The sequence below is a fragment of the Melozone crissalis genome, unplaced genomic scaffold (assembly GCF_028551555.1).
Source record: "Melozone crissalis strain CALT ecotype California unplaced genomic scaffold, PUWL_Pcris_2 ptg000019l_1, whole genome shotgun sequence".
NCBI classification, from domain to species: domain Eukaryota; kingdom Metazoa; phylum Chordata; class Aves; order Passeriformes; family Passerellidae; genus Melozone; species Melozone crissalis.
In genome coordinates this window covers 20,865,366-20,892,971 of record NW_026535797.1, presented here as the reverse complement: position 1 = coordinate 20,892,971, position 27,606 = coordinate 20,865,366, and the positions used below count along the sequence as shown (strand labels likewise).

The 27,606-nt window shown below is 44.2% G+C and overlaps 1 protein-coding gene across 14 annotated transcripts in view; it reads left to right on the top strand.

Moving 5' to 3' along the window:
- Window positions 1-26,553, top strand: part of CAMK2G (calcium/calmodulin dependent protein kinase II gamma) — a 118,222-nt gene extending 91,669 nt beyond the window's left edge. The window contains exons 14-23 of one of the 14 annotated variants that reach the window (XM_054276518.1): window positions 6,670-6,702; window positions 10,552-10,620; window positions 12,222-12,266; window positions 12,910-12,958; window positions 14,993-15,106; window positions 16,772-16,897; window positions 19,354-19,429; window positions 19,915-20,009; window positions 21,065-21,310; window positions 23,838-26,553. In XM_054276518.1, the coding sequence (XP_054132493.1) occupies window positions 6,670-6,702; window positions 10,552-10,620; window positions 12,222-12,266; window positions 12,910-12,958; window positions 14,993-15,106; window positions 16,772-16,897; window positions 19,354-19,429; window positions 19,915-20,009; window positions 21,065-21,297 (840 nt within the window). In that variant the 3' untranslated portion in view covers window positions 21,298-21,310; window positions 23,838-26,553. The remainder of the gene's footprint in view (window positions 1-6,669; window positions 6,703-10,551; window positions 10,621-12,221; window positions 12,267-12,909; window positions 12,959-14,992; window positions 15,107-16,771; window positions 16,898-19,353; window positions 19,430-19,914; window positions 20,010-21,064; window positions 21,311-23,837) is intronic. The other 13 variants (XM_054276520.1, XM_054276521.1, XM_054276524.1 and 10 more) reach the window with 13 other exon arrangements.
- Window positions 26,554-27,606: the final 1,053 nt, after the last annotated feature.

The following is a 27,606-nucleotide window of genomic DNA, read 5'->3' as shown; positions in this document are numbered from 1 at the left end:
GTCCATGAGGTGCATTGCTCATGTTCACCCTGGGCTGAGGGCCCCCAGGAGAGGTGTTTCAGCTTCCCATTTTCCCTAAATGGTGTCTACCTTCAGCTATGGATTTTGAGTCCTCATTTCTGTAAGTGTTAAAACTCAGAAATAAATAATGTGTTTCTTATTGAAGCTCCTGTTTGATTTACTCTTCTGCTCAGTAATACAGACTTTTAAAAGTACAAGTTGTTTTCCCCCAAGCTAAGCCTGGACAAGACAGAGAATACATAATGCTCTGTGTGTGTATTAGTAGGACATCCTTAACACTTCTGTTTTAGGATTTCTGTGTCTGTATACTTATCTTTTTCTTTGCCCTACTGCAATGGGCACTGCATCCCATTTGAAGTGTAGTCTTTTACCATGTCTGTTTGCTTGTTGGAGCAGTACTGGCCCATGGACTGCTGAGGACAGTCTTTGTGCTGGTCACTGTCTGGTTGGTGGCCTCACCATTGTGACCAGCATACTTGTCACATGTTGCTCCTTATGCAGGGAATGTGTAATTTTAGCTCCCCACACTTTCTCATCCTGTACAGTTCTGACAAACGGCTTGTGCCAGTGTCTGGTTGAGGTAACAGCATCTGGTGTTACTTGTGCCAAACAATGATTTTCTGCCCATTGCAGTAGTGCAGAGCACAAATACCATGGCTTGAACACCAACCAGATTTTCAGTTTTAGTGGTATCCTTTTCGCTCCCACTTCCTATATAAATTATTCTACATCCGGTGTAGGTTTAGAACAAGCACTGCATGCTGTACTTCTAACTGGAGTCTGCTGCTGACCACATGCCATCTGGTTAGGGTGTTTCTCATGTTTCCTCCAGATAAGAAGACTGGTTTTGATTGTAGAGTTTTCTGTTTGTCTCTTACAACCTTCTCGGAAATCAACTCTTTATGGAGATTTGAGAGGAAATATGTTTTGGTTTCTTCATTGGTTTTATCTGATCCAGGGTGACTGTGCACTATAAGACTGTTGTCACAGATATCCACAAAGTAGATAAGAATTGAAAGGGTATTTCTTCCACAAATAGATTATTACACTAGTGAAAAACTTAATGGCTTTAAAGACATCGAGAAAAAAGCACCACCAGTTTGTGTTTATTTATTTTCTGTTCAAGGTAACTTTCCCGTTTTTTTGGCTGGCATTCAGAGCTGACTGTGCTAGAATTCCCCATTATTTGACAGGGATAGTAGAAGTTTCTATTACATAGTATTACGCAAGCTTGAGTGAGACATACACATCTTTCTCAAGTTTTATTCCCAATAACTCCCTGAAAATGTGTGTTGGTGAATTTCTGATGCAAGGTACAGCATGTACTTGCTGACTTAGCATAAATGAGAGAGGAATGATTTGATAGTCATACATGGTGATAGGAGCATCTACCGTGAGTTGTGTTGAGCTGATACTAAAACAAAAACACGATTATTGTTTCTCTAGCAAAAGGCTCAAATCCTTTGCTGAAGACAGTTTAGCACTACAGCAATGAGGATGCATGCATTTTACTTGGATCAGACCATTTTGGAAGGCAGTGGGAGAAGTTTAAATCAGGAGGGGAAGACAGGAAAGAAACTCTTTTTTAAAATTCCAATACTCGTGTGTCCACACACGGGTTGTTTTGATAAATTTCCATAGATATGACTGCCTCCTCTAGCAAATTCCTTTCCAAATTTTATTTGAAGCATTCCTGGTTTTCATTTTGTACTGTTGCTTCTATTTCAAGCACTAATTCTGCTAATTGGTAGATATTTCATCAGCTTGGCACTTGAGAACTTTTCCATTATCTTAAATAATAAATGATTTAAACTGCCTTGAATCTTAAATTCTGCCTGCTCACCAAACCTTTGTAGTGCTGCACTCACTTTCTTCAAGCAGAATTTGGATCCAAGCTGTTGGAGTTGCAGCAGGAAGGGCCAAGTTTTCTTCCCAAGGAATATGGTTTTCTGCTTTCAAATCCAGAAAGTGAGCCTAGAAGATACTGAGTGACGAGTTGCAGAGCCCCTGTAAGATACCACCTATCTTGTGGTCATCTCTGTAGGTCCCAGGTATTTTTTTAAGATTCTAAATTTATGAGCAACATTGTGCATCTACCATTAAAAAATTTACTTTAGATATTTCAAATCAGATTTATTTGCTTTCTTGCTCCCCTTTATGACTGTTATGTGGAGTTGCCATCTGCTGCAAGGTGAGAGGGGTTAAGGAGTGGGCTGGGGTAAACACCTGGATGAAGATTAAGGACACTTTATTCTGAGTGTCCTTCCTCTAAGCTTGTCAGGGTCTGGGCTCCCTGTAGTGAGTGTTACAGTCCTACTGCTGATTTTTTTTTTGTCTCTGGGTAGCACTTCAAAGAGTCATGTTCCCTTTTTTCCAAAGGGGTATTTCACTTCCTGCTGGTGTGAGAGGTTGTGTGTATTACCCGTTCTAGCAGGGCCTGTAAGACCCATTTCTATAGTCAGAATTTTTTAATGCACAAAGTCTTATTTTCAGTTAAGCATGTAATGGTAATTATTTTTTAATTGATCCTTCTCTAAGCTCTTTGTCAGTTTGTTTTTTTCTTTCTTTTGACCACTTGGGTTTGTGACTACAATTTACAAAATTATATCAATAATGTTCTTCAGGCCCACTGTAACACTATGTAGATAGTAAATTGTGGAGCATGCTGTGGGATGCAGGAGATTTTAACAGCATTCACTTGCAATGCTCTGCCAAGCCAGTTGATTTTCTACCTTGTCTTTCTGCTACATGCACTCTGTTTTCTTTCCCAGTAAAAGCTGAATAGCACAGCTGAAAAGAGAACTTGACTGAAAGAGGAAAAATCCATTCATTTGGTTTAACAAGGTTAATGTTCTAAAATCTGCCCTATATGTTACATAACTGCAAAGAGATACCAAATACCATTTCTTCTGCTGTTTGTAAGAAATATTGCAGTAAGTACATTTTATGCCTGATGTGTACCACTTTCCCTGCCCTTTGCCCAGTAAAGAGTATGTGGGGAAGGAAGGATGCTCTGTAAATTGGCATGGCTACTGGGAAGCAGTTGGTGAAAGCATGCCTTAAAAGCAGAAGGCACAGTAGCAAGGTAAAGCAACCTATGAAATCTGCAAGGGTCAAGTAACATTCACACAGTGACCAACGGGAGTTAATGCTCCTATCTCTGTATCTGGACTTGTTATAATCTTAAAGCCATACTGGTTAAAGTATAACTGATTGTTTATGGTGAAGCTAAACAGGGAGAGCCCAAGTTCATCTGAACAGCAGAGTTTTGTGCTGAACTGTGTTATGCAAGACACCTGGGGAGTGCTTTAGATCTGTTTAAGTGCTGACATCCAGTAGCACATTATATCCATCTTTGATGCAGTCAGTTTTTTTCACTGCGTTGTTGTAATGCCTGGAAACACCAACTGAGATCAAGGGTCCAGTGTGCTTAGCTAGTGGTGGCTAAGCAGAAAATCCCTGCCTCTTAGCTTACAATTTAAATAGACAAGCTGACAAAAGGGCAAGAGAGAAGATGGATTGACAAAGATTAAATGATTTGCTCAGCATCACACAAAAGGGCTGAAGCAGAAGTAGAAAATAGGACCTCAAATTTGCTGGTTCAAGATGACTCTCACTATGATGATCTGCCTTTAGTTCAGCATTTTTTTCCTACCTGAAGTTCTAAAATGACTGTCCTCTCCATAGGAATGTGAGTTGCTGCAAGCACGATATTTTAACATAAATACTGTCAGTATTAGACTGGGGGACAACTGCATGTAGAAGATGGAAACACAGAAAGCTGTCATAAAAATAACATAGCCATGTTAAGTTCCTGGGACTGTGAATGGGACCTTGCTTGGAATCACTCTGCTTATTATAGTATGTTTTAGTATGTGAGTATGTGCTATGGAGTGATTTACACTCACCATTTCTAGTATTGCTGCCATGCTGAAGAGAAAGTGATTCTTCAGATTATCTTTGTCACCTGCTGACTTCTGTTGATTACTACCTAAAGCAAGACTGTTTCTTATGGTTCACTGTAGAGAATCTGCTCCTCTTTGAGAGATGAACACCTAAAATTCACACACATAGTAAAAATAGAACTGTAACAAACATTCATCCCTAGGTTTGTTGTCTGTAGTGCTTAGGGAGAATGTTTTGTTACTCAGGTGTAGGGAAACCCTTAAAGTGATCAGTGAGGTGCTTTACCATAGGCTGTGTCTGCCTTTAACAAGTTTTTTCATTCCCTGGGACATCTCTGCCCTGCCTAGTAGTTCTTAGAGGGTTTTGTGTTATAGAAGGGAAAGAGAACTCTATAACTAAACTTCTGTTATCTTATTTACTTTGCTAAGTTGCAGTCACATGAGAAGAAGAACAAAAAGCTTTGCTCACTCAGCTAGTCACCTTGGGAAAGTAACAATAGATGGTTCTGATGCAGCTGTTAAGGTGCACTGGGAGATTGATCTGGTTTAGTACTTCCTTGTGTATGATTTGACTTAATAAATTTTGATGCTTTAGCACTTCCTGCCAGTGTCTCATGTTGGCATTATCTAACCTGTCTTGTGTTTTAGTAGTACTTTGATGCTCTAGTCATAACACAGACCTCACTCCCTGCCCTTCTCATACTGCCAACCTAGCTTTTCTTCCCTGTGTTATTATAGTACCCAGGAATAATGTCCTTTCTGGGATTTCTACACTACACCATGCCCTGTAATAGACTAACACTGTGTTAAATTTAGCTTGTACTCTGATTAAATTCTGATCTGCAGAGGGTTCTGTTTCCTCCTGTGTCAGTGTTTACTTGTGTGGGAGGGTGTTTGTTTTCCACATGGTTTAGTTGATTCTTTTCCTATTGAACCTTATGCTTGTATCTTAACATTTTCTGTCCCTTTTTTCTTTTGTAACTTACTGGAAGTCTGTATGAGTTTCAAATGAGATTGTCTTTCTTAGGGACAGGTTTACCTCAGTATCCATATAGTTCCTTTTTGTCTGCTGCAACTTACAGGATGCATTAAAAGTAAAACCAGTAGTTTTCCATTATTGTGAATTTCCACAAATTCCCTGTTGAGATAGGGTACAAGGATTTCTCTGGGTTGATGGCAGACTAAGAATTATATTCATGCACTGGTAGTAGATGCTTTTTTAGTTCCAGCTTGAGGAAAAGCCTGTGGAGAAGCTAAATTGTCCTGTAAGAAATGAGAGGAAACACAAATTTGTACACCATGTAATGGCAAGCCCTGTGTTGTGCCTCCATGAAGATCTGTGAGCCAAATGGTGAACAGATCAGAGTCTGTCTGTTCTGGAATTAAAGATCGGATGAGGCAGAAGCTTTGCCAGTTTGAGCCTGTTCATGCAGTGCCTATGTGACTGTGTATGGTGTAATTAGGAATGGGGTTCTGGGTATGAGGTGAACATGGGCACTTCTGCTTTCAAACACATGCCTCTGTGTGTGTGTGTGAGTGTGTGTGTGTGTGCGCTTGAGCTCTGATGTGAGGACAGCAGGGATGAAGGCAATATTCAAGGTAAGAGCTGGGAAGGCTCAGTAAGTGTATGAAGTGGGGAGCCACAGCTCCATGGCCTGTTCTGTGCTCACAGGCTGCTCCAGGGGGTGCTGTGGTAGTGTGCAGGAGTCCAGAGCTACAGAACTGAGCCCACACCATGGTGGGTTTTGTCTGGCCCGAGGTGTGCTGTGTTATACCACTCTGTGGGCTAGACTGTAGTAAGCAGCAGAGAAATAGCCTAGATAGTACCAAAGGAGGAGGGCAGATGGAGAATGTACATGGAGACAGCAAGGTGAAGGAATAACATTGTCATGCTGAATGACCTGCCAGGCTCAGCTTGAACTGGATGACTCCACGAGTTTAGTGAAAAAGGAAGGAACTGCATGCTGAGCCTCATTTACTGGAGAGTGCAATTTGGTGTGAGAGTGTTTTTGAAGATGACTGAAAATGCCATTAAACAAGAGTAGAGTCCAAGAAGGTTGAGTAGTATTTGAACCTGTTTGTTCTTCTCCCAATATCTGAAAGTGCAAAGTGCTCTGGCTGTTGAGTGCTTCTGTCTTACTTGTTTGAGCATTACCTCTCCAATCAAGTCCAAATTTGATATGAGGGAGCCTTTCTCCTCCCCATGCTATGCACACAAGTTCCCTCTTCTTTCTTTAGTCCCCGTGTGTGCCTTTCTGTTGTGGCCTCCTCTCTACTCTCTAATTTGAGTTGCAAACACACTCTGCATTCTCCAAATGTGAACACACAGGGGGTTTCTGCCTACCTCTTCAGTTTGGCTGGGGGAGCTGCCCCGTTTTCAGAGGTGGGAGCACACAGAGAGACACCCCCTTGTATCCCATATCTTGTGCACATATATTGCTCTCTCTTCTTCTCCCCTTATATCAGTGTGTGGGGCACCTATATTCTGACCTCAGTGTTTGAGGAGATGGGGGCCTTCAGCCCTGCCCTTTCCTCTGGTACAAAGTTGTGTGCTTTAACGGTGACTTTTCTCTCTGTTCCTTTTTTCTGTGTCTGTGCATTTCTGCTGCTGCTTATACCTGCCTCAGGGGAGCATTATTGGCAGGGGGGCCCTTGCTGGCACACTAATGTGTGAATAGTTTCTGTGCTTTTCTTCTCATCTCCTCTCTTCCCTTCTCTTTCCCTCTCTCAATGATGTGTCCAGAAAAGGAAGTCGAGCTCCAGTGTGCATTTGATGGTGAGCACCTCCCGTAAGCTGCCTGCGATTCGTGCCTCCGCCATTCTCCATGCCATGCACGCTCGGCTTGTGCTCATCACCCTACATAGCATGTCCGTGCCAGGGGGTGGCCGGGGGGGTCAGTGTGCACCCAGGGGTCCATGTCCTCACAAAAAGGGCTCTGTGATCCTCTGGCCACATACAGCTCCCATTTTGTGCAGAAAATCCAGCTGCTGGCAACTCAGTTTGACTTTGCCTGCTCTGAGTGTGAAATGAAAAAAGACAGTGGTCTCCTGGGCTCAGCAGAGCAGGTGTGTGCCTTCCTGGACAGGAGGCTTTGTCATTCTGTTGCAGAGGTGCCAAAAAGAGGAACAGGTGCTTTGCCTGGTGTTGGTGGTGCCATCCTTGATAGGAGTCTTGCAGTGTAGAACAAACTGGGAGTCACTCCAAATGTGGCAGAGACTGATGGGGCTCCACTGTTCAGATGAAATGTGTGGGCACAGCACCACTGCGCAGCTCCGAGCTGCCTGGTCACTTCTTTTTTTAGCATACTTACTGAAAAGGTTTGTTCATAGCCTTTATAATCCAAAACTTCCTTTTGTCCTGATCTTGTTTATGTATCCCAGCATGACCAAATACCCAGTAACTGCCCCCTTCTCCTGTTCATTTCCTTTTTCATCCATCAAGGTGTTTGACATTTATAGAATTTGTTAAAAAAATAGTCAAATCCACTCTCAAGGGTTCAAAGAGGAAATTGGCCAGTGTCATATTGTCAGAAGTCATACACAGCCCAATGACACACTTTGACACCAAGATATGAACAGCAACCAAAGGACAAGAATTAGTTATTGTATTATCTCCTATGCACAGAAAAATAACAGAAAGAATTTCTCCCATTTCAGATAGAGATGGGCGTGTTACAGTACCAAGACAGCAGAATAATTGTTTTTGCATTACTACCTGGAAGATATTTCTCCTCTTCCTCCTTCAATGGCACCTTAAAACTGTGTTAAAAAAACCCACAAAAAAAGTAATCCCAAAGTACTGCTTTGAAAATCTGAAGTGAGTGACTAACTTTTTACCAGCCCTGCCTTTATGCGGGGCAGAAGTTCACTTTTCCTTTCTTGCCCTTCTGCCAGCAATACTTTAAATTTGCCTACTGCCAGCAATGCTTAAATTCCCTTTGCATATTGTTTTAAAGCAGTTGGGATATGTACACCATGTAAGCATCAGCCTCTGAAAACATGGAAGCAGTGAAAGTGGCTGAAAAACCAGACACAGCCCATGTATTGGTAGTTTCTTTTAGTTGGCTATGTGTGTGTGTCCCTACGATATGAGCACTGGTCTGTTTTCTTTCTCTTGCACCCTCTGTGTTGCTCGTGCCTGTCTGTCTGTCTGTCTCTTGTCGAGCTCAGGAAATGTTGCCAACTGCTGTGCCAAAACGAATTGTGTTACAGATCTTAAGAAGGACCTAGCACCTTTTTTAGGTGAATGGGCCTCTTTTAGCTTGAGTTGTACAGAATTACCAAGGATTGTACCCTGGCCAGTGACTGATGTTGGCTGGCAGCAGGGGGGAAGGAGGGGTAAGAGTTGGCTGTGCTGCCTGCACCCGTGGGAAGGAAAGGCTGGCTTGTTCCAGGGAAGAGCACATGGTGAGATGGCCACAGGATGTGAGTGCGTGCAGGAAGCTCAATGTGTCAGATACCTTCCTTCACCTGAGAAAGAGCTGTGAAAAACATGCAGGCTAAGCTGCCTCCAATTTCATTGGGACACTATCCTGCAGTAAAATGCTATCCAATTCTGGACTAGCAAACTTGGTTGTCTTCAGCCCACTGGCTGGGGAAGAATATTGTGGGTGAGCTGGGTGCTCAGTGCAGACTGGAGGGTAGGCTGTGTGCTTTGAGTATGTGGGGCTTTGCACTTTATAAGGCAACATAACACTCCTAACAGGCTGTTGTCAACTTTTTAGTTGGAACAGTGGCTTCATGGATGTTTGTTTAGGTTTTGGTTGTTTTGTTGGGTTTTTTTCCGCATTTGGCCTTTTAGTTATAAAGCCTTCCAAAACAGTGGAGTTATTTTTGTATAGCTTCTTCCATGCTAATTTTGTCTTCTTATCCTAGTGGGCTAAGAAAAATGGGTTACCTTCCTCTTACTGGAAGAGGTTTGGAAGATAGATCTCTGCATTAGGATGACTAATGCTGAAGAAGTACAAGAGCCTCAGTGCTGTGTGGAAAGGTGGACCATTGTCAGAAGTTTGTGCCATAAAATAGCTTGGGATTAACTTTTTCAGGTTGATCTGTCTCTTTGACATCTACAGTGACCTGTCATCTCTTCTGCCATCAGGCTGGAAAGGCATGCATGAAACAAAACTCTTGGAAGGCCAGAGTCTTAGGACAATGCAGGGATGTATAGAAAGAGGCAGCAAACCATAATTTCTGTGGTATTTCTCCTTTCTTAGGTTGGAGTTTGAGTGTAAATATTTGAGGTTTTTTCCCACAGACTTCTAAAGTGTTCATTTCTGCCTCTCTTTCTTGTACTTCCTCCCCCCTCCATGTGCCCCATATTCCTCTTTTGTTTCTCCTCTCTCCCTCTCCAAAATGGGTAGTTAAGCCAAGACCTGTTGCTTGTGAAGAAAAGCTGAATTAGTCGGTGCTTGTTAAGTCTCAGTCTTATAAGATCTGTCACTGATGGACATAATTACACCTTTGGCAGATGTTTTCTCGCTTAGTGTTTCACTTTTCGATTCTTTGTGGTGTTTGTGGTGTGGTGATGAGGGCCTGATGTTTTGCAGTATGAGCTTGCACTCCCTGAGTGGGATAGAGACCCACTGCAATGAGGGCACACTGCTGTGAGCTCCCATCAGGTGCCCTGATCTGTAAACTGAGGAGTGTGAGTGAGGCTCCTGCAGAGACAATTTTGACCTTGCTGCTGGCGTTTGGTGGCAAAAGAGACGTAGCTTGGTGTGGGGGTCACACGTGGGCTGGATTTGTGGGCCAGGAACCCTGTACTTATGCATAGGTTTGGCTTCCTACAAACATAGACTTGGTTCATTCCTGACATACATGATTCAATGGGATGATTCTTTTCAGCAAGCTGGTGATGGCTTCACTGTTGTGCTGTATGAATGCAGAAAATGGAGATTTTATTCTTCTGCCACAGCTACAAGAGAGTCTGAAGAGGGGAAAGATGAAAAGCTGCTGGGCATCATCCAGACAACTTCCTACTTGTGGAACCTATATGGCCTTTTCCTTATGTCCCAGTCCCATTCCTTTCAAAATTTTGGTCCTGAAGTCTCTTTGTTCAGGTTACAACAGGGATACAACATATCATACATTACTTTTTCTCTACCTTTTCTAGGCTGACCACACTTTTACTTGGCTCAATAGATTCTCTGGAACTCTCACCTAGAACTGTTTCTGTACACTTTGGGACACCTCAGACTTGACTCCCATTTGTGCCCTGTTTGAGACCATGACTACTGTGTGTTTCTCACTTTTGTAGTCTCTTTCTCTCAGGACAGCTGCCATGTCTCATTTTCCTTCACCAGATTTTTTTTGTTAGTGCTCATTGCAGGATTCTCCCCACCCCTTTGGGCTGCTGCCTTTTTGCCTTCTGTTTTCCCTCCTTATAGCTCTAGCAGTCCATTAGCATTTGAATTTTGGTACACCCCTTACAATTTCTATTGCCTCTGAGGGAAGGATGATGTCCAGCAACTGGGGCAGCACTCCTCCTTCCTCCCTCTTCTTGGTGACTGAGATTGGGGGGAGGGTCGGGTCTGAGGAGAGATGGTGGGGGTTGAAGCAATACTGTCATTTTCTTGCTGCCTCTGCTGCCCAGCATGGAAACTAAAACCATGTTTTTCTGTCTCAGCCACAGAGCAACAACAAAACCAGTATAGTAAGCACTGCAAAAGAAACATCCCCAGTGCAGACGTCCATGGTATCTTCCCCAACCACTATTTTTTTTTCCTGTTTGGTTTAATTTTGATTCTGTCCTCTCCCCTTCTCCTCCCAAACCCCTTCCCGAGTGCTGCTTGTGCCACTCTGTTTCAGCTTATGTTTTGGCTTTGTTCTGTCTGTGTCCCTGTGCTGCTGTGGGGGCTGATCACAGCCTCACAGGCTTTGGGATGGGGGTGCTGAGCAGAGCTGTGGTTGGATGTGGGGATCGCAGCTTGCCTGGACTTCCCCGTGTGCCACCCTGTATAGTTCTGTGTGTCCCGTTCAACTGTTCCTGCTGGCTTTGGGGAGGATGGTTTTGAAGAAGAGAGCGTCAAGCTCCATCCACTCTCCAACACTTAGGAAATAGAGGATGGACTTCAGGACACAGAGAGGAAAGGGCAGACAAAGGGTTTTTAGAAGAATCCTTTGCTGGCCTATTTGGCCTGCTCAGTTGAGTGGCTGATCTCCTGCAGCTCACTGACTTGCTGGGCTGGCACTTTCTGTTTGGCCTGTGTGCAAGCTCTGCAGTGCCAGCACAGTGCCAGTGCCAAGTCCATTGAATGGCACAGCCTGGGTGTGTGGCCTGCCTCAGTACCCATGGAACCAGGCAGCAGGGCAGCGGGTGGCAGAGGCAGATGGGAGAGTGTGCAGCACTGCCCAGCACTGTCCCTGATGCCCTTGCTGAGCCACCCAGCAACAACAGCAGTGGGAGGAGATGGTGCAAGATCCTGAAGTCTTGTCCTGGTAATGAAGGGATGAGTGCAGGAGCTAGTTAGCACCCATAGGCCTGGTAGCTGCTCTTTGTTTTCTGTCTCTGGAGAGCTGGATTTGGCATTTTTGGGGCATGGGAGGGTGGGATTTGGTGTGGGGTTTTTTTTGTTGTAGAATGAAGGATTCTTGGGACACTTCATAATTTTCTGCTTTCCTTTCACTAGCTTTTTCATTATGTTTTTGATATGGAGAGAGCCTTTCTAAATTATTAAATATGGTTATTATTGAAATTGGAGCTCATTTTAGAGGCCTTTAGAAAAATGTGCCTTTTTTCACAGTTCCTTAGCAACTCCTCTCTAAGAGGCATTGAGGTGGTCTTGGCTCATCCTATTTTTATTATGAAAATTATGAATGTCCTTTTTTTAGGGTAAAATACCCAGCAACCTTTCCAAAAAACTGGGAGACAAAGGCCCCAGTCCAGTATTATCCTTTCTTTCCCCTTTCCTCTTCTGAAGCATTTTCGAGTGAGGATGCTGCGGAGGGGTCATTACCTCATGAATGGCTGCAGACGGTGCAGACTGGCTGCTTGGTTGCCCCCTGGTGTCTGTGGCAGCCTGGTTGACTGGAAGCGAATTGGGAATTAGGGACAGTTGCAGGGAAGCTGGGGGCTTTGTCTCCTTGTGACTGTAGCTTTAGTGCAGCCTCTCTCTTAATGAAACCTGTGCAGGAAGTGTGTGCGCACGCACGCAGGCACACGCGTGCTGTTTGGAGTTTGTGGTTTGATTTGACTTTTTTTAATGTCAGTCTCCTTTTCTCCACTTGCTGGGGAGTGAAAGTAAATTAGAGAATGCTTTGGAACTAGAGTTTAATGATTCTTCCATCCTTTCCTAGGAGCCTCAAACAACTGTTGTCCATAATGCTACAGATGGCATAAAGGTAAGGGATGGGAGTGTTGTTAGAAAAACCTCTGCTTCTCTCTTGTTCCTGTCTTTATGTGTCTTAATTCAGTTTCTACTTTTCCAATGTCTGGTTTGTAGCATGCTCCTGAATACTGCTGACAATAGACTAGGAGGGTTGTGTTATATGGCTGTGGATCTCTGGAAGAGGCTGAGTAAAAACAACTGTTCAGATAGTAACACATCTTTCCTGTTGTGGTGTATAACCACCACTCTCTTTCATATGTGGGATGGAAGAGGAGATATAGGCACTTAGGCAATTTTTTTTTTCTTCAACAAATGGACATTTCCTCTGAGAAAGCCTAGGAGCCCTTCTTTAGCTTCTTGTGGCTATTCCAAACAGAAGTAACTATCATTAGATTTAATTGGACAGAGTTTGGTAACTTCCACACTTGTAAAAGTTCTGGGTTAAGAGCTCGAACATGCAAAAGCTGAGCAGAGATGCTGTTATGTTATGCTTTGTATTTGGCCTGCTAACATTCAAATCTTCCTTGTATCATCCTCTCCCTTCCATCCCTGCAAACGTTTTTGTGCTTTTCCCCATCTTTCTTCACAAAGAAATCAAACTATTTGCTCATTCTCCCAACTGCTGATGCCTGGTAATGCTCTCTTCTGCTGTGCAGGGTTCCACAGAGAGCTGTAACACCACAACTGAAGATGAGGATCTGAAAGGTAGGTATTTTGCCTGTAATTTCTAATACAGCTAAGTGTAGGCAAGGGATTCTAGAGATTCAGTCATTGCCTTGAACTAGCTTCCCAGATTTCTGTGTCTGACTCAGTTCATAAATGCGCCATGATGCTGTCATTCCTGTCACAGTGGGACCATGCATTGGGGAACCGTCTGACTTGGCCTCTGTGGTATATAAACACTGAGCTAATTTGTTTTTGTCTCAGAGTTGGAATTCTTTTCTTGCATATATCATAATCTGTTCATCTCCAGTCCATTTCTAGGTGTGGAAAATCCCTACCAGTCCCTTGAGGTTTGAACTCTGCTTGTGTTTTTCTGCTTCCCTGTAGATTGCAGAGAGTTGAAATCTCTCTGTTACTACTCAGACTCCCTTTTCACCTCTTTCTGGGAATGTCTTCTCTGACATGCAATGACTTTCCTTGTTATTTTTTCTCTTTGGGTCTGTTTTTTTTTGAGATGAAGATCATTCTCAGCCTGTCGTCCTTGACTGAGATATCAGTAGAGGGAGAGGCCGAGAAGAGATTTCATATCTTTCAGTGACCATATAATAAATATCCTGTGCTTGTAAACCTCTGAAATGAAGGAGCTCCAAGTTCCATATCTGCTCATGTTGTTTGAGCAGCTATCTTTTGCCTAACCTGCCTAACGAAGAATGAGCAGACATCTTCCTGAATAAGCAAGTTTGAGATGGGTGAAGGTAGTTTGCATTCTGAGACAAATGTGTTAATAACTTGCATTTTGAGGCAGAGGTATTCTCATTCTCTGTGTAGTTTATCTGAGTTACATATCCAGGGAAAAATCAGTGCTGACCCTGTGATGTAGCAGCAATGTCACCTCTGTCAGTGGGCTAATTCCTGATGCTTTTCCTGTGGCTTGTCACAAGCTGCTGGCTGCTCTTTTGAGGAACCACAGGGAGCAGAAACACATGCCAGTGAGTGAATGAGCTCTGCAATAGAGATTGTTTGAGATAAGACCTGGCCTCATTATAGGACAGTGTTCTAGCTCCCACCTTTTTGCCAAAGAGTAAGCTGTGGGTTAGGAATCTAGCTTTGAGTGATGGAAACTGGATGGGTTTCATAGTGCAGTTATAAATTTGATTTATCAGCTCTTCTGGATAGCCATCCAGAATGGGTATTTGTCCAGAACCTTGTCTCCTGTGGCACTTTTTATTCTGGAGAGGTTCCATGATTGAGCTGACTGAGCCAATGGGTGTTGTAAGTCAGGAATTCAAATGCTGCAAGGAAAAGAAGTCTAGGACTGCAACAGAAGGTGGGTAGGAAGGAAGGCAGCTGGTCAGTGTACAGAGTTGTATATGGCTACATTGCTACAGATCAAAACTGTGCTTTGGTTTTTTTTGGCAGAGGTTAGAAAATTTTGTTATGATTTAATAGAAGGGAGCATTTGAATGGTGATTGGGAGGGAAAGAGTTTGCACAGTAGTGGTTTGTACTGTGGCCAGCTCTGGTAATTTTAGGCGTCCAGTTTTAAGTGTAGCTGTGTTCACCAGTGTTCTTTTCCCATTCCTGCCCTTCCACATTTTAAGATAAGCAAGTACTTGGGCAAAACTAAGTAGACCAAAAGGTTTGGGAGTGTTGAAGTTCTCAGTGTTCTGCATAGCCATGACTCTCGGAAAAGGGAAGTGCTTGTGCAGTTCCAATGCCAGCTTCTTGTTTTAAATAGCCACCAGGATACACAGATCAGCTCTGCTGTGCTGTAGGGGACGTTATCTTTATCCATCAGCAGCAGTTGCCTCAGGGATATGTTGTTTCCACTGTGGTGAGGCTAAAGGCAGTGCGTGTCTCGTTCTTCCTCCGCCCCCCTGCCCTTGTGTCATTCTAAATTGCACAGCAGGTTCATGTTGTCGAGCTGTCTACTTGGCTTTGCCCTGGAGGATACTCCTGCATGTTTTGTGCCCAGCATTGTGGTTTCTTTAATGTTCTCCTATTTACTTTCTCTTTTTTTATTTACTGAACTTGCGTGTTTTGTTTGTGTTTGTGTTTTAATTCCCTGCCATGCTAGCTCCCCCTCTCTCCACCGGGGACGGCAGCTCAGTGCTTGAAGGACGGAGGCACAGTGAGAGCAAAACACAGACTGAGTCCATGCAGTCCCAGCTTTCTCTCTGTTTCTCAGCCAGTAAGTCCAGGGGTGCAGTGCTTCACAGCATCTTTTTCTCACCCCTTCCTCCACCCTTCCCATTTCTCCTTACCTAAGATTTTTCCTTTCCTCAACTTCCTTCCAATGTGTTGATTTTCCATTTCCAGTGTTCCAGAATACAAAGAAATCATCTCCCTTCCTGCAAAATACCCTCCTTTGCACACTGAAATTTTCCAAACATTTCCTTCCCTTTCTGAAAAAAAAACCAAAAAACAACCAAAAACCAGAACCTCATCCTAGCTAATTTCATTCCCTTGCTTTCATCTGGGTGAGATGTGGAGTTCCGTGCAGAGACACTGCCTTTTGGGGTTTCCTTGGGGAAGTCACTGCATCTCTTAGTTTTCCTTGTGGTAAATGGGGTCAGTGGTGCAGGTCTGCTTATGTGCTTATGGAGGGGATGCATGAGACTGAATTCAGTCACACTGCTCAGAACTTCTGAGGACTTCTGACATGGATGATGCTCAGAAGTACCAAAGGAACAAATACCATTTTTTTCAGACTAAGGTGCTTTGAAAGGGAGGCTGTGGTCCTGAAAGACCCCAAAGCATTTTTTAATCCATTATCAGGTGCTTTGAGTGAAAATTCTGGGATAATGTTGGCTGTGAAGAGCATTTGTCTGTCACAAGCTTTACCTTGTGTGTTTGTCTTTAGCTCAGTTAGCTGGTACTATGGTTAGTCTATGAGTTATGGTAAGTTCTGCCTGATAGTCCTGAACTTGTTAGCTTGTAGAGGAGCCTGTGGCTGAAAAACTCCAAAAAATGCATATGAAAAAGGCTATTAGGTTGGGGAAAATCTAGGTGGAATTCAAAGCCTTTCTCCTACACACATACTGTACTAGCTGCCTGACTTTAAAGCAATAGTAGAAGGATCTTTAGTGTGAGCTGGGAGCATCTGGAATATTTGATTCCGTTCAGGTCAGTCTAGGAAGGAAGAACCAGGTGTGTCCTCTTCTGTCTCTTCCCATGGTATTTCCCTGGTTTTCTATACACAGCACCAGTATCTCATATGCTGCAGCAGCTGGAGTGTCTCTGTTAGTAGCTCAAAGTATGAAGTAGCTCAAAGGATGTCAGACCGCTGATTTGTAAGGTGCAGTAGGAAAGGTGTTTTGCCTAGCCAGAATAGAAGGGAAATGATCTCTTCTGAAGTCCTTTTTGCTGTGAGCTGTACATCACTGCTCTCTTATTAATTCCTTCCTCTTGCTCATAGCAAGGCCCTGCTTGGTACACTGAGGAGTGCTGAATCACCTCTCTGCCAAGTGGGTCAGTGTTCTCCCACTTCACTTCCCTCCAAGTTGAGATGTGCAGTGGTTTGGATATCCCTGCTTTCTTTAACCCCATCTTGTACTTGCCCTTGTGCTGCTGTCACTACGCCGACCACTGTTTTAGGTCGCCCTCAAACTTCCTCCAGCACTGGTGCAATTCCTGCTGTGCTTTTTGCACCAGTGCCCGGGTGGCCCCTGCCAAGCAGTGTGTGGCCCAAGTGATGTGACAGAGGCAGGAGAGCAGGTAGAAGTTATTGGGATGTGGATGTGTCTGTGTGCTGACCGGGGCTGGGGCTGTGTGTGTCTGTACTTCTTGGTTGGTTTTTATTTTACTTTCTAATTTTTGTCTGTTTATTATTTTAACGCTTACATTTGTTTTGCAGCTACACAGTCTTGTGAAGAGAAGCTCCATGCCTGGGACAGCCCAGGGCAGACATTGGAGTTAGAGCGTGCTCGGTCGGAGCCTTTGCTAACTCCAGTAGTTCCCTTTGTACTTAACCGAGCACCGTGTAAGTTAGCAGCTGGGTAGCAGTAGTGGAGTAGTGCAACTCACGCTAGTTACCCTAGATGTAAAGTTCCCTCCTCTCTCCCCCGTCCCTCACCCCGCCCGTCCGAGCCGGGCCGGGGCCGGGCGCTCCGAGCTGGCGCCATCGGGCCCGGCGGGGGCGCGGCCGCAGGAGCGGGTGCGGGGAGCGGCGGCGGCCGCCGGGGGGCGCCACCCGCGGGGAGCGGGGCCACCCTCAGCCCGTCCTGCCCTCAGCCCGGCCCGGCCCGGCCCCAGCCCTGCCCCGGCCGTGAACGGGGCTCGCTGAACGCGCCCGCAGCGCTCCCCGGCCGGCGGTGTAGCTGCTGCGGCGGGGCTGCCTCCTGGGCTCGCACAAAGCAGAGTGGAGCAGCCGCGGGCCACGCTCGATGGCCGTGCTGGTGCGTGTCGCCTCCCGCTTGTGCCTCTGCCGTGCCAGTTTGGAGGAGCCGCGGATTCATCGGGAGCGGCAGGCGCCAATGCCGCCCCCTGGACATCCCGAGGCTCTCTGTCCTTCGGACAGAGCGGTCACCTCCCGTGTGCCGGTTCTAACTCGGGACATGTAGTGAGAGCCAGGAGACGAGCACAGTCGGATGGGATGGACTAGTGTTGCAGGACAGGCCTGATGGCACTGCATCAAGGCGCCTCGGAAGGGAATGCAGATTTCCTTAAGATGAGCCAGCACACCGTGACTGTGGACTGCAGACTCCCTCGCTCATCCCAAATGCAGCCTTTGCCATGCGCTCCATCTTCTGGACATGGGTGGTGCATGGTTTGGAGATCCAAAAAGCAGCCCTTTTTCATGTGAAAGTTATCCCAGACAACTTGCTTGTAAGGACATTTTTTACAACAGATATAGCCCACTGTATCATTTTGACCCATTCCCTGTGTACATCTTTTCACATGTGGAAGTGTATACAGCCTGCATAGTAAAACCAGCCAACTTATTGTTATGAGCCAGATGTCCCCTATCTGAGGGGTTTCTGAGGCTGGCTCAGTAGTAAAATTCTCTTAAGTGATTTCCAGAGTGGGTATGGATATCTTTCTTGGCCAGTGAGATTATTATCTTGTTGCTCTTTGGGTGCGCTTACCAGTGGTGGGATGAGGTGCATGGGCAAGGGGGGAGGAGTTCAGAGTAGCATCTTCTGGCATTTAGGATGGAATTCAGTTCCCCTGACTTGAACATCTAAGGGTAGTAGGTCAGTAGGTCCTGATTTAAACACCATCCCCGTAATGATAGGTATCTAAGATGCCTATATGAGACTTCCCAGAAGTCCCAGCACAATTTGCTTCAGGGCCCAAAGGGAGAACAGTCAGGGGACTGGTTCCATTTCAGACATGTATATTTTAGGTGCTGAAGGGCACAAGAATGGCACTTCTAGTGGTAGGAATTGTATATTATCTGATAACATTGAAAATAATGCTAGGGAACCTCTTAAATGCTTGTATAATGTGCAGAAGAGTCTACCTACAGGTGTGGGGAAGGCTGAAGAGATATGTGCATATAGGCTCAGGCATAGGTATGGTGCACGCAGTAGTCATAGACTATAATTGTGTTGTTTAAAAGACCTAATAGAAACTTTGTAAATGTTATTAATTCAGGAGATCAGCATGGATGATGGAGCACAGCAGAGGGGATGGGGCCTGGGCAAGAGAAGAGAGTGCAGAGGTGTTGGCCACATGAGGCCCAGACAACAGTAGACAGACAGCCCTTGTCTTCATTCATCTTGAAGTCCAGTGTGCTGGGTTGGCTTAATGGCAGTGCTGTCAGTGCTGTAAAGAATTGTGCCATAGGGATTGGCAGAAGGTAACTGCCTGAGAAACAGTGTGCACTCTCAGACATAGCTAGGACCTGCTCATCCCTCCCATCCATCCTGCTGCTGTCATCCTTCTAGCTTGCACAAGCCATCCCTACATGTCCCAGTTGCTTGTTTGCAGCATTCACAATAGCTGAAGTGTTGATGATGGTGATAGGCAAGTTGTTGGGAAACTCTTTCCAATTGGCTTGATCTGTGTGGTGGCCATTTGTATATGGCTACTGTGGTGAGAGTTTTCCACGTCTTAAGCTGCCAACGTACTTCACATGGGCGAGGCCACTGGCATTCATTGGTCAGACTCCCCAGAAGCAGCTCTGGCTGTCATTTAGGAGACACTTCTGGTGCCTTAGACCTTTCTAGAAGAAAAAAAAAAAGAAAATTAATATGGTCTCTTTATTTCCTTTCTCCCTGCATTATGGGATCACCATTTCCCTTTCATACCACTGCCCCCCTACTCTGATGTGGATGGCTGCCTTAACTGCATATCTCCAGAATGCAGGGAGCAGCATCCTATGAGATCTAGACTAATGGTGCTCTACAGATTGCTTGTAGGAAGCACCCACTAGCCTCATATTTCTACTGAACTCCTCAGCACAGCTAAATTGCTCTTTCTTCTTGTTCACAGTGCGTAAGCAAGAGATCATTAAGATAACAGAGCAGCTGATAGAGGCCATCAACAATGGAGATTTTGAGGCTTATACGTAAGTAGAGATGCTTTCTGACAGGTTGTTTATCAGTTTGTGTGCAAATGATGCTCTGGCTCCTGGGTATGAGGAGCTGTCACACAGTCAGGAATGGTAAAAGGTTTTATCCTTCTTAGCCTACATCAGTTAGGATGGAAGTAGTAGAGCTCTAAATGAATATCAAGTCAGGTAGCAAACAGCAACAGGAGCAACAATAGGAAAATGTCCTGGGTTTGTAAGAAAAGTGCAGGGGAGGGCAATGAGACGAGCAGAAAGAGAATAAAAGGAAAGTCAGTAACCTAGAAATTTATTTCATGTGAAATGCCATCTAGTTGGCTCCTTGAGTTATGGTAGGGCTGAGTCTTCAGGAACTTACTTCTTGTAGTAGGGAGATGTAGTTAGGTGGACACAGGGTGTGAGTCAAATGGCATACCAGCACTTCACTGTGTGAATAGCTCTTGGGCTCAAATGCAAGCTGTAAACCTTGCTGCTTTTCTTTGCAGAAAGATCTGTGATCCTGGCTTGACCTCATTTGAACCTGAAGCACTGGGGAACCTGGTTGAAGGAATGGATTTCCATAAGTTTTACTTTGAAAACTGTGAGTGGGTAGATTTGTAACTCCAACACCTTCCTCTCTCCTCTTCCTTTATGTCACGTTTGGGGAGGAAAATTTGCCTTGTTGTTACTGATTATCAGAGTAAGCAGGAACTTGATTGTGCTTGGGTTATGATGCATTCATAAAAGCCAGCAGCTTTTCTGTCAAAAAGCCTCTTCAGCAACAATTTCAGTTCTAACCCCCAGATCCCTTCACGCTAGGCATACAAGGTGGAAATGTTTTGTACCTGGCATGGACTGGAGGAGTTTTAAAAGTTTGACCCACTGGAGTTCTTACTGATATGAAAATGGAAAAAATGGTCAGATTTTGGTAGAAGCAACATGTATGTTTGGGGTAGACATACTGAATGATCAGGCATAAAGATGCTTTCGCTTTGAACTTTCCCTGGATGGTTTCAGCTCTCTAACACCTAATGAACCTTTTACATAGACAAGAGTCACCTTGTCAGTCTGGGGCAGGAAAGAGTTGGGAGAAATGCTATCATTTATACTATGGGATTTGTCTCCCTCCCTGGACGTCTCCACAGGATGAAATAATTGAAATTTAAATCCTGAGCTGTTCAATCTGTTTTATTTTGGGGGTTAGGTCAAGGTCCTTAGTATGGGCAAATGTAGTTCTCTAAGTATGCAGAGACTTTGTCTCTCTCAACAGCCTATTTATGGAGTGATTCTAACACTTCTCTGAGTTAGAGATGTGTTTAATGCTGTCCTAGCTTAAAGATCTCCTGATTACTGACTCCTTTGCAACGATATTCTGTCAGTGAAAGTTCTTTCCCCATAACTGAAGACACAGCAGCAGAGGAAGTGGGGGCAAAGGGGCCAGGGGATTCCTGGCAGTAAGTGTACAGTTCGTAGCGAGAACAACAGGTGATAGGGGTAAGAATTGCTTGGACTTTTTCCTGAAAAATTGCAGGACCAATTTTTGTGGTATTCCAGAATGCAGTGAAAGGTGAGTAGAATATAGAAGAGGTTGGAGAATGTGGGACGCTGTTCCTGCTTAGCTGTAAAAGAACCCCATGGTTTTGCATGTCGTGGCAGTACTGTCGAAGAACAGCAAGCCAATCCACACGACCATCCTGAACCCGCACGTGCACGTCATCGGGGAGGACGCGGCGTGCATCGCCTACATCCGCCTGACGCAGTACATCGACGGGCAGGGCCGGCCCCGCACCACGCAGTCTGAGGAGACGCGCGTCTGGCACCGCCGCGACGGCAAGTGGCTCAACGTGCACTACCACTGCTCTGGAGCTCCTGCAGCACCTCTCCAGTGAGGATCGCATACGGGTATGAGCTCATCGCACACGGCTGAGGCTGCTCCCTGTGGGAATTCAGCATTCAGGGCCGTTTAGCTGGCTGTCAGAGAACCATCTTTAGCTGTCTGTACGGCTGAACACTTTGGCTTGTCGAAGGTGTTCCTTTAAGTCCTGTCCTCTGGACTCAGTAGGGTTATCTGCCACTCCTGACAAATGGGAGTCATGTGCCAGACAGCTGTTCCTGGGCATAGGTACCCTTGTAGCAGCTGTGCTTCCTCCCAGGTGCTCAGGTCTGTGCTTGGACAAATGGCTAGTCTGGAGCAGAGAGGAAGAATATCTCATGCTGTGCACAGGTTGGCCCTTTCACATCTACCTTTCGATGCTGGGGGTCATTTCAGAGAACTTTTTTGATGATTATGTCATCTTCTAGAAAGGATATTGTAGAGTCCATACAGAACAATTTCTGTGCCATAAGGGGTAAGGGTTTATTCATATAAATTTTACTACTGATTTTCCGATAAGTAAAAAGTATTTAACGTACCACCTTGAGAAAACTCAGAGGGGAAAAGAATCTAAAGAAACAGTAATATCAGAGGATTTAAAATATCCCCCAATTAACTTGCCACAATTCATAATTGGAAGAAACTTTGGCTCAAAAATATGTCATGACAAAATGATTGTTGCTTGCTCCTGAAGGACATCAGATCAAATTACTTCTTCAGCATTAAGGCATTCTTGTTTATTGCCTTAATGTAGATGTACAAAGTCTTTCTGCATCCTTTTGTTTTATGCTGAAATACATGTTACATCCATTTTATAGTCCAAAGTTTCCTAATCTTAGGACCTTTCTACTAAGTATTTTCTATTTAAGGGCAAACACAACAAACATTTCCAACTGGGAGGCAACCTTTTTTTTATGTGGTCATTTAAGGATGAACCACTCAAGTATAGCTGCTACTTGAGTCCTAGTTCTGTGAACAACTTGGTACTAAGCCAGGAGCAGTTTATATTCATGTGTTGTGAGGGATTCAATCCTACTGAAGGCAATGGGAAGGAATGTGAACTATCACAAGCAAGCTGGAGAGGTCACAGATGGAATTTGAAAAGCAGAAGCCAGTTGGGGGCACCAGAAGCAGGGAAGCTTCAAGGGAGCTGGAAAATCAGCTGAATTTCCAGGGAGTAAGGCAGTGAGAAGGAAAAAGCCTTTGCAGGAAAACAAAAAAAAACTTGCGTCAGATTTCATCACAGAAATGTTGAGAGAGATGTCTGTCCAAAAAATGATGCAGAAGAAATTATTAAATTAAAGATCAGTGTGGCTCAGTGACTATGCCTGTGACTTCTGAGGAAATTTAGGAATGGAAAGTCTGCTGCAGAAGAGGTATGTTTCTTGGCTGTGAAAACGCTGAAGTCCTCCAAAAGTATGTGCTGGAGGGTTTCTGAAAACTGCAGAGCAGAAAGTATTTCCAAACCACAAAATGTTGGTTAAAGCAATATTTAAAAATACCCTGTAAACTAATAGAAGTTGAAGTATTTGCATGCATTTCTGGGTTCTGGAGGAGGTATACCCACAAGCAATTACAAATGGGGTCCATGTGGGTAGCCCCCATCTGAATGCACTGAATCATTTTGGAGTAGTGTTATCCCATGTGCAGTGAAAGCTAAGGATGAAGAATGAATGAGGTGAGTAAGAATGTTTAAATAGAAATTAGTGGTTTCTTCTCACCTGGAAGGCAGAGTTCAGTTCTGGGTAAATCATCTGAAAAGGAAACTGCAGCCAGAAAAAAAGTTTGATATTAATCAGAGGACTTCTGTGTAAGGAGAGAGTAGGAACCAAGAAGGGAGAAGACTTATAAGGGAGATTCTGCTAAGATTTGCAAACTAAGAAATAGTAGAAGGAAGAGTTTGGCTACACTTTCATGACAGGATAATGCTAAACAGACATGAAAAAACCCCAGACTCAAAACTGATCAAAATAAATCCAGTAATTTGGCACATGAGGGTTAACTAGGAAGGGCCTTTGCTAGAAGCAGTCACAAGGGCTACAATTTCACAAAACTGCAGAGAAGCTCGTACATTTGTTTAAATGTTAGGTAAGTTCAGAGACAAAATTACTGAAGATTTGAAAAATGAAAACCCTAACAAAAATATAATTATCTTTCCGTTCAGGGCAAAAGCCAATGGAAAGTGAGGTAGAAAATGTTCCTTAGGACCAGAGCTTTTGAGCACTCCTTAGGAAACTTCTTCAGCTTCTGGGTCTTGGCTATGAGAGGGTGGGCTCAGGGCTGTCCAAAGCAGCATGTAATACATTTTAGCAATTGCTTAATTTTCACTGGCACTCTCAGCCCCCTGGAAGGGGAAGTGAGTGCCTCTTACCTTCAGATTTCTCCTCGTGAGCCGCAGTTTGTCTTGTGTTAGGGGTTTCTACCTACACCGAATAACCTGTAGAAAACGTGGTTTTTTTAATTGTGTGCAGCTAATATATGGCTTTATTTCCTTCCATCTTCCATCCTGTTCTCCCCTCTCCTTTCTGGGTGGACACTACCTCTTCCTGACTGCAGCAACTTGTGGAGATACTCAGCTGGAGGGCAATATCTTCTTAGCAAGCAGCTCTGGAGTGCCTGAGTGACAGCAACGGTCATGTCTGTTTTGACATTAAAAAAATAAATACAAATTACAAACAGGCAGCAGCCAAATGCACGAAACCCTGCATGCATCTGATGCTCCGGGCACTGCCTTTCTGTTGTTTTCCATGGATCCATCGTGTCTGTTTCTGCTGTACGAAGGTGTTTTTAAATCTAAAAAAAAAAAAAGACATGTTGTTTGTATAAAAGAATAAAAAAACAGGAATAATGCTAAATAAATGACAGATTGTCCAACATGCCCCCTCCCCCAGGGCTAAGAAAGTGGCAGCAGCCGGAACATCTTTCAGAAATGAAGTGAGGGGGAAAGCAAAAGTGAAGGAGAGAAAGAGAGAAGGAGAGCAAGAAAGGAGGCGGCTTGAACAGCGGATGGCTGAACTGTGCTCCGCAGAGCGATGTGGAAGTTAATACCACAGTCGGGCTGTGCTGCAGCTACAGTCGGTGAGAGGTGGCAAGGAGACCCCAGAGGAGCCAGTGTGAAGACTGGGGTTCAAGAGAGAGGAGGTGCTTCTCTTCCTGTTGCCCAGCAGTCTGACTTCAGCCTGTTTCTTCTTCGGTTTCTGCACAGCAAGAACGCTATGGAGACCTGGTTGCTCGGCTGCTGGATCCCAAAACAGACTTTTCTTTTCTTTTTTTTTCCTTTTTTTTTTTTTTTTTTTAAGAAATAAAACAAAATGGAATGTTGTTTTAAAACTAAAGATGGAAGTAGGGATTTAAAAATGGGTTTAAGTAACCCATTATTAACCCAATTAATTAACTTGAATAGAAGCTCGCTCTTTAGTGATACTGGTTTTAGAAACAGCCACTACCTGGACAAACATGGAGTTTTGAAGCCAGCTTATTTAATTTAAAAAACCATTTCATTAAGAGCAGAGATTTTAGAGGAAGAGGGTATTTGTATGGGATTTTCTATTTTTTTTTTCTTTTTAGTAGCGTAGTTGGGATCCACAGTGCTGCAGAACACATGTTCCTTAGGAAGCAGACAAAAAACTTAGTGTTATGTTCTTCATGAAAACTTGCACATACACTCCTATATGAGGCATAAATAGCGTGTGTTTTTTATACTGAAATATATGCACCCGTAGAATTAAAGGGGTTACCTGGCCTCCTGTATGATTTGTTGGTCTCCAGTAAAATAGCAGTGGGAGCCAGCAGCCCCAGCCAGGTGCTTCTCCCCACCACTAACCCATCTGATGTTTGTAAGTGTCATGTTTCCTAGTGTTTATTTGGGTAATTTTTCTATTTTTTACAGTGATGTTGTAACACAGAAAACTGTCAGATCAGAACCTCAAAAGCTGTAGCTGAAGGACTCCAGGCCACCCCCCACCCCGTGTTGCCTCTGGGTGTTAGAGGATACCTCATGAAGCAGAGGGGAAAGGGAATGAACACGTGATCTGATGTTCGTCCTTTGGGCCAATTCATTTTCCTTTCTTTTCTTTGCTGCAAAAGGAGTTCAGTTCCTTTATTCATTGGGTGGGAGATATGGAAGTGTTTTGTTGACCTTACCAAGGAGGGAGCCTAGCCCCAAGAAGAAGGTGGCCTTTCTGGCAGACCTGATGGGATTTGTCTTGACCAAGGGAAGGCATCACTTGCAGAAGTTGGAATGGGCTTTTACCTGAATTTATCTACCCCTAATAATTTTTTGGATCTCTAGAGTGAGTTAAAATTATTTCTGTGACAGCGTACTAAGTGTGTGGCAATCTTTTAGCAGACTATAGAAGAGAAGAAAGAGAATTTGCAATGTTAATCCTTATTCAATAAAAGGCAGACAATTAAAGCTGTTGCACAAAGTGGAGCTGTCACTTTGCAGCAGATAGCGCTCTGCTCCCTTTATTGGAGAGGTGCTATCCCACACCAGGATTAGATCAGCTGACCACTGATGAAGGAAAAGGCCATCCACTCTTCCCAGGTTTATTTGAGCAAACACCCTTTTCTTCCTCCCTTTGCTATCCCAGGGGAGGAGTGAGGAGGGGACTGAACCCATGGGGGGGGCAAACACTAGATTTTATTATTTCAAAACATTTTTAAGACAGTGACTGAAGTGGAAAAGTAAAAAGCCTTGATATTTCATTCAGAATTTTTTTTAAGCCACAAAGAAAGCAAACAGATTACAGTTATGCCACTTAAAAAAGATAAATACAAAACATTATGCATGCCTTCTTTCGGTCTGATCTTCCTTGTCTCTTTACCTGATAATTATTAATAGTTAAAAAAGAGAACCCTCTGTATTAAGTATATGCATCTTTCAGAAAAAAAATTTAAAAGAAGAGAACTGTTGGGTTTTTTTGTTTTTGCACAGTCTTGGAGACAAACTCTTTTGGATTTTTTTTTTGTTTTGTTTCCTTTTAAGTTAATGAGAACCTTAGCTTGGTATGGCCATTATCAAACACAGCTGTACACCTTTAGCATTCTTAATGTTCTCTTATGGGGCTAATGTAAGCATCTATATAATATATATTATAAATATCACATTTTAAACAGGAAATGGAAGGCATTTGATGCAGAATTTTTGCATGATATAGAAATAATTAAAGTTAGCTAGTGTTTGTTTGTTTGGTCTGAATGTTGGTAGAACCTTCATAGCTTTGTTACAATGAAACCTTGAACTGAAGATATTTAATAAAATAACATTTAAACAGTGTAAAGTTTGAAGTGTCACATTATTCTCCTGAGCAATATGAAATTGGTACTTCTGGGATAAAGAATCAATTGACAGAGGAGGTTTTTTTTCCTGTGTCATTTAAAAATGTAATGTTTAAAAAGTTAAGTGGGACCATACCTAAAAGGGGGGAGGGGAGAATACTAGCATTAAAAACAAAAGGATTACAGAACCTGTTAAAATTACCTTTATGGCATTTCCCTGACAGACCAGGGATAACAGGGAATTTTTGCTTTTGTTCCAAATTGCCTGATCCTTGGCAAATCTATGCTATTACTTCCTTTCCTGGTCATTGTTTTCCTCACCAATATTTAAGATTCTTCTTGTGGGAGAAGCTATCTTGCTATTTGGTTTGCCTGATGTAAACACGCTGATCTCAAGTTGTGATTTAGTTATTTGTTAACTAGTGTATTTTGTGTCCTAGCTTCTGCAGAGGCACAGAACTTGTCAGGTCTAGCAGTGTAAGCATCATTTCTTAATTTAAAAGTTAGTTGGATTTAACTCGTTTTGTTTTTATACTGCCTCTCGTTGTTAGCATTTCATGTATGCCCCGTTGGGTGGGCTTTGTTCTGCTCGGGCCTGTGCTGCTTTGCCCTTTCTCGGTTATTCCCACCCTGCAGATCTCAGCTGCTCCTGAGGGCAGGCGGCTGAGCCGTGAGGCTGCAGCAGGCGCTGCACGGGCCTCGTGTGCGGCACAGTCACTGCTCTCATGGTGCGGGGACACATCCCCTATCCATCGCAGCCACTGCTGTCATGGTGCGGAGACACACCTCCTGGCCATCACAGCCACTGCTGTCATGGTGCGGGGACACATCCCCTATCCATCGCAGCCACTGCTGTCATGGTGCGGAGACACACCTCCTGGCCATCACAGCCACTGCTGTCATGGTGCGGGGACACATCCCCTATCCATCGCAGCCACTGCTGTCATGGTGTGGAGACACACCTCCTGGCCATCACAGCCACTGCTGTCATGGTGCGGGGACACATCCCCTATCCATCGCAGCCACTGCTGTCATGGTGTGGAGA